Raw genomic sequence first — 11092 nt, 5'->3', positions numbered from 1 at the left:
TCTGTCAGGGACAAGCTGTCCCCTAGATCTCACACTGATGCCAGACATTTCAGTTTCTCCCTGTATGCCACTGGTATCCTTCAAGCTGCTGCCTCAGTGCTGGGGCTCAGAGGGAATGAGTCTGAATAAGTCTGTGTGTGGAGTCCTTTAAAAGGAGATGCCTGAAACTCTCACCTAGGATGGTAACAGAACCTGTGACATCAGCCTCAGGAAACTGTGCACACCCTCTTATTTTCCCACTTCATACAAACCCATATATCAAGTGACTCAGGTGGGATTAGGCTCCTGTTTGTGCAGGGATCCTGACTCCAAAGTAGAAGCCTTGTTGGTCAAAGTGCACCTTCACCTTCCAGGTCATGGTGATGACCAAATACCTACAGCTGGAGACCCCCGAAGGCTCTGCTACCGCCCAGCTGGGATGGAGACATGCACCAGACCAGTGAAGGATGGGCCTGACACAGTGAATCTCTCTTCGGATTCCTCTTCTTCCCACCCCAGATCTCTGTGAGCCCTGCCCTCCCCTCCCATAGAGAAATCCCAGCACTGGGAAAAAAGATAATGCCTTTATTCATCAGACACATGTGGCCACTGTTGGAGTGTCCAGCTCCCACAGGGCCAGCTCATCTGCTCCCTTCTATATGTTGCTCCCAGGTCACAATGTGTGTGGTTGAGAATTCATGGAGAAGATGGTAAAATAACCCAGTGTTTGGCTATGAGATCAGAGGAGGGTTTGGTTTAGGGGTCAGCCAAGGCTAAGAATCACAGGGAAATAGAGTGAGCAGGGTGGTCATCCCACACCAAAGGGCTAGAGACAGTCCCAGCCCTACCACCCAAGCCAGGTAGGGGGCAGGAGCAGCCCCATTTGGGAGATCTTTAGGAGCAGCTCCACTTTGGCGATCTTTATTGACAACCTCAGGGAACTCAACTGTGTGGAACGGCCCAATCATGTTGGTGTGGTTCAACAAGGAGTTGGAAGGTTGGACCATGCAGCCCTGAATGCTAAGTGCAGAGGTCAGCCCACCTAGAAAGTGAAGACTGAGTCAGAAGGGTCTCAAAGTGGTGCACACTTAAATTCCTAAGACCCGGGAGTCCCAGACCCTAATACCTCCCTCCTCAGACCAGGAGATCAGGCTCTTAGGCCTCCCTGCCCTCACATCTAGAAATATGGGTCCCCAACACCCTCACCCTTGAGCCCAAGAGCCAAGGTCTCAAACACCCTCCCACTACAGCATCAATGAATCCAGGCCCCCAGCGCCTTCATCCTTGGGACCTGGCCTTCAGCACTTACCTCCTTCGAGACCGATGTAACCTTTATAACAACCAGTGGTACCCTTAGGGCATGTGACATTTCCAGAGCCTGTACAGAATCCACCAAGCTGCACGCATGTGGGACACTGCAAGTCTCCTGGGACAGGGGCAGCTGGGGAGCAGAAAGAAGGTTGGGGTGCACATCATTGCACCAAGCTTCAGGCACCTTGAGCCCAGAGATTCTTGTCTCTGGGGCACCATCTCCCCATGTCCCTTTTCTCTCCCATCTCCCTGGATCCCCTACCTGGATGAGGTAGAGAGTTCAGCAGGACACTGGTACTTCTGGCACTGTTGCACCCATTGGAAGAGCAGAAATGGGTGTAGGAGGCGATGAGAATTCCAGGGGGCCCCGAGTGGATGGAGACAGCCTGGGAATTCTGTGTCTCAGTCTTGATGCAGCCTTTGCTCCCCACAATGAGTGATATGGGTCCTGTGGGGCGGGGGGCGGGGATAGTGACAGCTGGATGGTGGCAGGTGAGGCTCTGAGGGAGACTGGAGCCAGGGATTCCTGGATGCTTAGCTGGCAGAGGGTGAACGTAGGTTCCCTGAGTACAAGAGCCTGGGGTGGTTGCAGGCAGGGCCAAGACTAGAGCCTGAGCCTGGGTCCTCCCCCAGCTCTGCCCCCTCTCAGTTCTTGCTCAAATATCACCTCAGTAGAGCCTTCCCTGATTTCGCTTTTTCAAATTCCAGTCTTCACCTACTCTCCTGATTTCCTTTCTCTTCTGGATTTTCTATTTCCCCACTGGTGCATAGAGCTGCAGGAAGGCAGACCCAATGATATCTACAGAGCCTGGCACAAAATGTGTGCTCAGCAAATCTCAATATCATTGGAGTTGCTGTGCACCAGCTCTGTTCTCAGACCTGCATGGACCATCGGATATATCCCCATGAAGTCCCAGCACAGTAAGTAACATTACTGCCAGAAGCTAGTCCCCAATGTATGAAGGGGACAGCAAGGTACAGAAAGAGGAAGAATGAGGTATAGAATTCCAGGCCTTGGAATCAGGCAAGAAGTTCAGGGGACAGAATTCAGGATGGGAGACCCAGGATGCTGTGCAGCAGTTCTGCCCTGGTGCACAGCTCACGCACCTACATCTATGAGCAGAAGAGTCTCCTGGCACACCTCCTCCAAATCACATGTCACATTCATAAATGCATTCCATTCCATGGGTTCCTTAGCCAGGTTTGGTTTAATCTGATGCGTGCCCCCCTGTTGACAGGTCCGAGAAGCTGGAAAGAAGAAATCGCCAGCATTTGTGTCAGCCCAGGAACAAGCCATGTCTCCCCCTCCAGATGCTGTATTTGGGAAGGTGATCATGTTCTTCAGTCACACTCAGGTAACCTGGACACAGTCATTTCATCTCAGGTGGAGAAGGGACCTTTGACGTGTATGCCTGCCCCCATTCCTTACACCACCACTTCTGCTCCAGCATCTGCAGAAACCTTGCTCAACACCCTTGAAGGCTGCTCCTCCCCTGGGGTGTGGCAGAGAAAGATGGATCTTTCTTAACCTGAGCCATCTCTGCTTCCGTCACTGACGCTCAAGGTCCTCATCTGGATAACAAGGAGTGTAGACTGACACCCTTGTCAGTCTTTTAACTGAGAAACCCTATGTCCCAAACAAAGTTCCTCCAATGCCTAGTGTGTGTACTGAGCATTTACCATGTGCCTCACTGTGGTGACTACTTTCCATGGAGTAGCCCATCTAAGGTTCCCAAGGCTCTCTCTCATCTGGGTTACCTCGTTTTCTCACAGTGACCACCAAAGTAGGTGGTGTTATTTACCACTCCCCATTTTCAAGATGGAAAACAGGCAGAGGAGCGGTGAAGTAGATTTCCCCATGTCCCACCACTAATTAGCTGAGCTGGGTTCCATGGGGCTAGTGATTGAGAAGACAGGGTTTGATGACTGTGCTCAGCTACCTAGGCCTCTGAGGTCCTCAGGAGTCCAGTGTGAAACCCAGGAGCCTAGATCGTCACTTAACAGCTATCCCATCACCAGCAGGGATGTATCGTGTGATGCATGAATTCCAGGGCTGATAACAGATTCCACCAACATGTTTAACCTTCCCAACAGCCTCATGAAGGAGGACTGCTCATTCCCTCTCTTCACAGACCACAACACCATGGCTCCTGCTGCCCTGCTCCCAGCCTGGCCCCACTCTCCCCTCCCCCATCCTCCACATATTAGTCAGCAGCAGATCCTGACTTGCAGTTGCTCCAGTTGAGAACATTGCTGTCATTCTTAACAATCTCTATGACTTACACCCCCTGTTGCACCCATCAGGATATCCTGTTGGCTTAAGCTGCAAAATGACTCCTGACCCTGGCCATTTCTCACCACCTCTGGTGCTTCCACCACTGTCCAAGACCCTATTGGCTCTCACTTGCTTCTTCCTGAGTTTTCCTGGAGGTCTCCACCCCACACACACCTCCCACTTCATCTATTTCTTACTCAGAAACCAGTAGAATCCCCATAAAAGGTTGATTGATTCATGTCACTCCTCTGCTTAGAAGATTTGAATAGTTCCCCAACACACTCATATTAAATTTTCTCTTTGGCCCCAAAGACCCTGCCTCTCCATCCACATGTCCTGCTCTGCTCTCTTTTGAACACACTTCTGAAGCTACACTGGTCTCTGAGCTCTTTTTTGAACCCCCAGCAGGCCCCCACCCACCCCAGGGCCTTCACGTGTGCCCCTCTGCTCCTGACTGTATGGAATCACCCACTCCTTCTTGAATTTGGTGAAAGAGGCTCATAGAGATGGTGATCCCCCAAAGCTGGTGCAGTGGCACAACCCAGACGGGAACCCACATCTCCCCGGTTGACACCGAGGCTCTTAGCTGCTTTTCTCCTCCTGACGGTGCAGACCCACCACCCTCACTGGCACCACAGCCCAATTCCTAAGGGTCAGCGGCAGTCAAGGCCACTCACAGTCCAAGCCTTTGTTCTACTTCAATGGACTCCTGCCATGGCCTGTTTTGGGCAACCTGTGCTCTTGCACCCAGCCTTTCCCCAGCCCCAGGTCTTCCCAGTAGCTGTCTGTCACCCTGGAATGGCCCTTTTCCTCCATGACATCTTGTTTTACCCCAGCTTCTGATGCCTGGTCTTACTGTCGCTCAATAAATGTTTGTTAAACTGCTGAAGTGAACCGAACCAGGGAAGGCAAACACATCCCCTAAGATCTAACTCCAATATTGAAAGCTAACAGAAAAAGTTTATGCATTAGGAATATTCATTTGTGGCATGGTAGCTGTGTTTTATGTGGCATGTGTGTGGTTTGTGTAGCATCTGTGTATGGTATATGGGGAAGTGTATGGGGGTGTATGAGGTGTGTGACATGTATATGATATGTTTGCATGGTTTGTGTAGTATGTGTGGTATGTGGGTATGATGAATGCATTTTTTGGACAGGTGCAGCATGGCATCAGTTTTTTGTGACTGTGTTTAGTATATGTGTGGTGTATGTGGCATGTGATGTGTTGTGTGGTCTGTGTGTTGTGTGTTGTGTGTGGTATATGAGGTCTGTGGTGTGTGTTAAAAGGTATAAAAAGGCATGAGTGTAGTATGTGATGTGTCATGTCCATGTAGTACTGTGAGTCTGGTTATTCCTGTAGTGTGTATTGTGTGTGTATCTGTGTGGTATGGTGTGCTGCATGGATTACGTTTGATTTGTTTCAGGAATGCCTTCTGGATTAAGAATGTTTCCTAGTCCCAGAGACGAGGGCCAGACAACTAAACAGAATTGACCAAAAAGGGAGACTCAGACTATTCTTATGTGGTCAATACTTTTTCATGTTTCCCTTGGTTCCAGGAGAAATGCTAATCCTTCCCCCACCCTCCCTCCCCACTCCAGCACCAATATCCATTCCCAAGACAGGCTCCAGATCAGGTCTGGCCTCCCTGGCCTTGCACCACTGATCCTTTTGCTTGGATTACCTCTTCTGAACTCCCATACCCACTCTGTCTACCTGAAAAACTGATAATCACCTCCTGAAAGTCCCAGCTGCCTCCCTTTCTGAAAAAAGCAGGCTTATTTCTATCTCCAGGCCTATACACATGCTGTTTCCTCTGCTTGTTTATGTCCTCTTCCTCTTCTACTAATAAACTGCAGCTAATCTTGAAGGCATAGCTCACAGGTTGTCTCCTCTGTGAAGACCTCCCTGACACCCCACCCCCAGGACATTACTATTTTCCTCCTCACAGCTCTACCAGGCCCCTTCACCACAGCCCTGTGACCACCTGCATCTGTGATGTCTGATCTCCTTGTCCTGGATGTTCTTTAGGGCAGGGACAGGGTCAGGGTCTGAGTCCTCTGCAGTCCCCATGGGAGACCTTGGAAATCTGAAAACTGACTTTTCATCCTGTGCTAGCCCTTGTGCTGCCTCAGGCTGGAAACATTGTTGTTGGTGACATCCAGACGCCGTACTCAACACTCCCAGTCTAGCCAGAGGGATCCAAGCACAGAGGACTGTTTGCTGAATCCATTCAATGTTCTCCTTGAAACTTGAAGGGCTGGGTGCTGTGGGCATTGAGGAAACTGAAGTTCGGATAAAGAAGGCTCTCTTCCCACTCTGCCAAATCTCCACTTCCCTCCCTGACTCCTGTGCTCCTCATTGAGACACTATAGGCCATTGTCAGTCTGCCTAGGCATGGCTGGGCTGTGTTTATATGGGTGAGTGGGGACACTTCCAATGTCCCTGCTTGGCTTATGCTGTCACTAAAACAGCTGAAGAACCCTCAGTTTTCTCTGACCTTACTTCCTCTACAGCACAGCTGCTGGGGTGCTCTGGTACCATGGGTGGGGGATAAATGAGGATGGGGGAGGTAGGGTGGTTGAGAAGAGGTGAGAGACCCAAGGCTTCCCAAGGTTAAGAGTGTGGGGACATAGAACTAAAGGTAATGAGTCACTCTCAGCATGAGAACCAGGCATTCTGCACTCCCTTCTGCATCCAGTGGATAAAGCAGAATCCAAAGCAGCCAGCCAGCCTTGCATTCCACTTGACCTTTTTCCCCGCTTCCTCCCACATGGACTGTCTGCTGTCACTTAGTTGACTACTCTTGGTGTCATTTAAAACACCCACCAGTGAGTTCCTGTCCTATATCTGTCCCCTGGACCACACACCCTCTCCCCTTCAAATGGAAGCCTCCTATGAGCACCTTCATCCCAAAGAACCTATCATGACAATCCCTCACATGAAGCTTGCCTGAGTGAGGAATAAACTAATCACTTGTGGGTGCTAGTGTTGGTGGGATGTGTTGGATACAGGACTTTCACAAGAGTCATTGTATCCTAAGGCTTCAGGGCTGGTCGTGGCTTTGTCTTCAGGGCATGGGACTCACCGTCAGCACCACAGTTTTCACTCACAGACAAGGACCCGATCTCCCGAGTCTCATTAAGCAGGTTGCAGGCTGCTTGGGACATGCATCCCTGGACTCTCAGTTTGCTGCTGATGCCCCCTGTGGGAAGGGGTCAGGAGAGTGAGAGAGGATGAGATGCCACCACTGGGACCATCCAACCCTGAGAAGCCAGAACCACCCTCCTCCAAGTCTCAGGTTTTACCTGCCCTCCCTTCCTTCAGTGCCTACAAGAACCCTGTGTCCCAGCTCACCTCCCCTGAGGTCGAGGATCCCGTTGTAGCAGTGTGAGTGCCCGACAGGGCAGGTCACCTCTGTCGCAGATTCACAGCCTTCCTTAGACAAGCAGACTGGGCACCGCACGGACCCTGGGACTGGGAGGTGAGAGGGAAGAAGGGAAGACTGAACTGCCTCCATATTTGAATCTGCCTTTTACCCAGTCCTATTTGCTGACCCTAGAATTAACCTCCTCAGTCTTCCCAGACTTGCCCTGCTCAGGTTTCTCTCATATAGGCCTGGGGTGCAGGGAATTGGTGTCATGTGGCTGGAGAGACAGCAAGGGGTGGCATGAGATCTGGGAGGGACACCAGGAACTGATACAGAAGGGGTGCCCTGGGAGGAACCAGGGCAGTGTTCACCCACACGTCCACTACACAGCCTACAGGATGCCCAAAAGAAAGAGAAGGCAGATCAGCACCCCAAAACTCAGTTTAGGACACACATGAGATTAGTGAAAAGTTATGGCCAAGTTCACTTTGGAATAGGAAATGCCAAAACCCTAAATGAAACATGAGTGAACCAAGCCCAACAGTAGAGAAAAGGGAGTACAGCCCAGGTTCAGACCGTCACCAGAGTCTGAGGTGCAGTCTGGTTTGCTGCCCCAGGACTGTGAGAGGAAGCTGGGCCAGGGGAGGGAGTCCTGGGGACTATGGACAGGCCGGGTGGCCAGGAGGGGTCTGAGAGAACAGTCCTTCTGTGCTCCCCTCCTCCCCACAACCCCTCTTCTCTCCTCTTCCTCTTCTCCCTCCTTGTCTCACCTGAAGGAGGGGGCGGGGACCAGAGAGGGAGTGTGGTGGAGAGGTCATTGCAGAAGTCCTTGTGGCGACACACATGGGTATAGGAGACAATGGAGATGCCAGGGCCTGTCCGGTGCTGGGTGACACGGGCCTCTTGATCTTCCTCCTGGGTACAGCCCTTGGTGAACACTAGGAGCACTTGGGGTCCTGGATGACAGAGGGGTCAGGCCAGGTGAGGATCAGGAGTCCAGGTTCCTAGATGGAGGGTCTGTAGCTGGGATGAGAGGCTGGAGAGGAGGCACCTGGGCTCCCAAGGCTTCCTCCTATGAAGAAGGGGACAGCTTCTGGTGTGAGGGAGGGGGTCTCCTGAGTGCCCACACCAAAAGCAGGCAGGACTGGTCAGGAGGAGGAGGGAGATCCCTGCACATGTGAGAGTGCTGGTCATGCCTGGGGTGTATGGGGTCCGTCTTACCATTCTCAAGAAGCATTAGTGTGTCTTGGCAACCCCAGCCCTCACTGCAGGTCTTCTTATCTGCTGTCCACTGAAAAGGCAGTTCTGTTACATTCTTCATAGACAGCAGTGTCCCCGACTGACAGGTCAGAGCCTGCACTCCTGGGAGGAGAACAGCAAATCCATCTTAGTCCATCCTCCCGGGAAATCCCCTCCCAAGTTGGGGTCTTCACTCACGGGGCAGCACAAGGGTGAGGCCTAGGAGGGCTGGCAGCAGGGCAGGGCTCATGGTCAAGGCTGCTACAACTCTCCCGCTGCTGCTCTTTCTCCCAGGAAACTGAGTCCTTTTATACCTGTCCTTGCCCAAGGCAGCCAGGAAAGGGTGCGGAGTGGATGACCTTGCCAAAGTTGGCCTGGGCCCATCCTCTGAGTCTCACAAGCTAAAAGGCCAAGAAACCTGAGTCCTTCCTCTTCCTTATGACCCAAGAGTCCAGCCTCCCAGCCCCCTTCTCTCTCAGACCCAGAAGTCCAATCTTCCTCCTTACTCAGACCCAAGAGACCAGAACCCAGACCCCTGAACACTTAAAAATTGAGGCACCCTGACCCCAAGCCTCCACTGGTCCAGATCCACAGCCTTTTTTTCCTCCTGAGCCCAGCTGTGCAGGTCTCCATCCCCTCCTTGTTACAGGATAGTTTGTGAAGACAGTTTCTTCATTTGTCCAGGCAACCAGGCCACCTTCTGGCCCCAGTTGGGAAAATGGCCCAACTGCTTGTGAGGACATTAGTGGTGGGTCTTGGCCGGTCCCTATTGATTTTCTACCCTAACCTCTGCCTCTCACAGATATATACCTCTCTTTTCTTTCTCATTCCTTCCAGTATGGCTTTCCTTTTTATTCCCCTTTCCATGATCTTCTTCATGGTTTTATTCTCCTCCTTCTGATTCTGATTCTTATTCTCCTTCTTTTTTCTCCCTACCAGCACAACACAGGCTGAGAGCTCCTGTTCCTGTAGCCCAGGAGGGAGTTGAAGTATAACAGGGAGAGTAATGGCTGTGGAAGAACTAGGATATTCCTTGACAAAGCAAAGTTTCTCTGGTAGAAACAGATGGGAACAGTGATGTGCTAAAAACACAGCTTTTCAGAAAAACAGCATCAACAAACCCTGCCTCATAATGTTGGCCTGTTAATGAGGTGCGAATTCTCTCACCACATCTGATTTTGAAGCCACCAACAGATTAACAAGATGACCTTGCCAAATCCTAAATAATTAACAATAGGTTTCACTGGCATGTACTAATCAGTTCTAGCTCACTGGGTAGGAGGGAGGCTGGAAAGGATATGCAGCATCTGTCAGTGAGTGCAGAGGCTAAAAAAGGAGAAAAGAAAGGGTGAGAACAACAGTAGAGGAGAAAGATAAGTGAATGTGTAACTCGCAATGGTGTGTATATTTTTTACATTTTTATATATTTTGTTTTTATTTTGTTTTCAACTTTCAGATGTGCCACACAGACACCAGTGTGAGTCCTATGTCCCACTGAGTTTGCACCACTAACTGGCATATCATGGATGCTCAGTAGATATTTACTGATTGAGTTAGAGGCTGAGTGAATGAATGAAAGAATGAAGAGGAGGAAAAGATGGCATTATACTCGTGTAGGCTGTGCACTTTTCAAACACCATCTCCTTCCCACCGATTCACATTGTTGCTGTGTGAATGGAGCCCTCTGAAGCTGTGTGTGGCCTGAAGCAGGGTCCCTGGAAAAACAGGAGAAGGTGGGTAAAGGGACACATAGGGTAACAGGTCATCCATTAATTTCTTGTTTTAGTGAACAAATATTTACTAAGGCTGAAATTTGTGCCAGGCACTCTCCCAGTTGCTGGGGATACAAGAAAACCAACAAGAATGAGGGTCCTGCTTTTTGGAGCTCACAGCCTAAGAAGAGAGACAGACATCAAACAAATAAATGAGCACAAAAGAATCTTAGATGGTCCTGGGTGTTGGGCAAGTGATGTGAAAGTAAGTGACTGAACTGTGAGCGGGAAGGGGGGGCTCCCTGAGGAGGTGAACATTGAGCTGAGGGCAGAGTAAAAAGAAAGAGCTTGCCATGGAAAGACAGGTGAGTAAAGTATTCTAGGCAGAGGGGAGAACATTTGCAAGGTCCTAAGGTGGAATCAAGCTTGGATTTTTTGAGGTTTAGAAAGAAAGCAGGGCTAGAGTGCCATGGCTAAAGGGAGTGTGCTAGAAGACAGGAGGGGAAAGGGTGGTAGGGGTCTGGCCAGGTAGACTAAGTCAGGACATTACGGCAACCTTTCTGGGATCCTGATGTGGACTCCAGCCAGTGGTGTCCATAGTGTTGTGGGTGTGACAAACAAAATCACATGGACTGCAGAATTCCTGTGGAGAAAAGGGACAGCATGGCCACTCTGAGTTAGAGAGCACCCTGACCCTTGCCTGGACAAGCTTTTATTGCTTTTCTGGGAGCATTACATCCAGAAAGGTCCTCATTTATTATGCTCAGGTTTGCTTTAGGTGATTACTTCTTACAGATAACAAAGAAAAGAATGTTGCAAATGCAAAGGAAGGATAAAAGTGATTGATCTGGTTACACTCCATCCTTGGAATGGCTGAGCACAGACTTTAGGGCATTACTTCAAACATATACATTAAGCATCTGTTGTCTTAACTCAGGGTGATGTAGTCTTAGCAAAAGCAAGCCTCCAAGCAGCCTAGATATAATGCAGGCCTGGCTCCCAATGGGAAAGCTGATCTGTGGGCCTGGGCTCCTATGTGCTGATTTGTGCCTGTTGGTTTTCCAAACCAGGGCTGAGTTATATTCGCCATTGCCATGCAGACTGGTTCCCTATAGGATCCTGAATCTTTCAGACGGCAAATGCAAAGTCTGTGTGTGGCACTGTTTAGCAAAAAGTCTGACAGTTCTTGGTGTAAAATTCTGTTGGCT

The 11092-nt window shown here is 50.3% G+C and overlaps 1 protein-coding gene across 4 annotated transcripts; it reads right to left on the bottom strand.

Annotated features, from left to right (window-relative positions):
- Positions 1–550: 550 nt before the first annotated feature.
- LOC114511429 (CD177 antigen-like) lies at positions 551–9849 on the bottom strand. 4 transcript variants are annotated; one of them, XM_036012367.1, is made up of 9 exons: positions 9832–9849; positions 8155–8295; positions 7704–7889; positions 6921–7040; positions 6652–6768; positions 2398–2538; positions 1553–1738; positions 1289–1420; positions 551–1021 (listed from the first exon to the last, which is right to left on the bottom strand). In XM_036012367.1, the coding sequence occupies exons 2-9, from the start codon at positions 8252–8254 to the stop codon at positions 753–755; spliced, it is 1251 nt and encodes a 416-aa protein (XP_035868260.1). In that variant the 5' UTR covers positions 8255–8295; positions 9832–9849; the 3' UTR covers positions 551–752. The 4 variants fall into 4 exon arrangements, with proteins under 4 accessions (XP_035868260.1, XP_035868261.1, XP_035868258.1 ...); XM_036012368.1 differs by lacking the exon at positions 9832–9849 and adding an exon at positions 8371–8468 and having other exon boundaries at positions 551–796; XM_036012365.1 differs by lacking the exon at positions 9832–9849 and adding an exon at positions 8371–8467.
- Positions 9850–11092: the final 1243 nt, after the last annotated feature.

The sequence above is a fragment of the Phyllostomus discolor genome, chromosome 12, assembly GCF_004126475.2.
Source record: "Phyllostomus discolor isolate MPI-MPIP mPhyDis1 chromosome 12, mPhyDis1.pri.v3, whole genome shotgun sequence".
Lineage (NCBI taxonomy): Eukaryota > Metazoa > Chordata > Mammalia > Chiroptera > Phyllostomidae > Phyllostomus > Phyllostomus discolor.
This window is presented reverse-complemented; position numbering and strand designations above follow the sequence as displayed.

Coding starts and splice junctions, on each gene's coding strand:
- LOC114511429 (XM_036012365.1), bottom strand. CDS start 8,422: ATGAGCCCTGCCCTGCTGCCAGCCCTCCTAGGCCTCACCCTTGTGCTG. Junction 7,890..8,154: donor ACTAATGCTTCTTGAGAATG/GTAAGACGGACC, acceptor TCTGTCATCCAG/GACCCCAAGTGCTCCTAGTG. Junction 2,539..6,651: donor TGAAAACTGTGGTGCTGACG/GTGAGTCCCATG, acceptor TCTTCTTTCCAG/CTTCTCGGACCTGTCAACAG.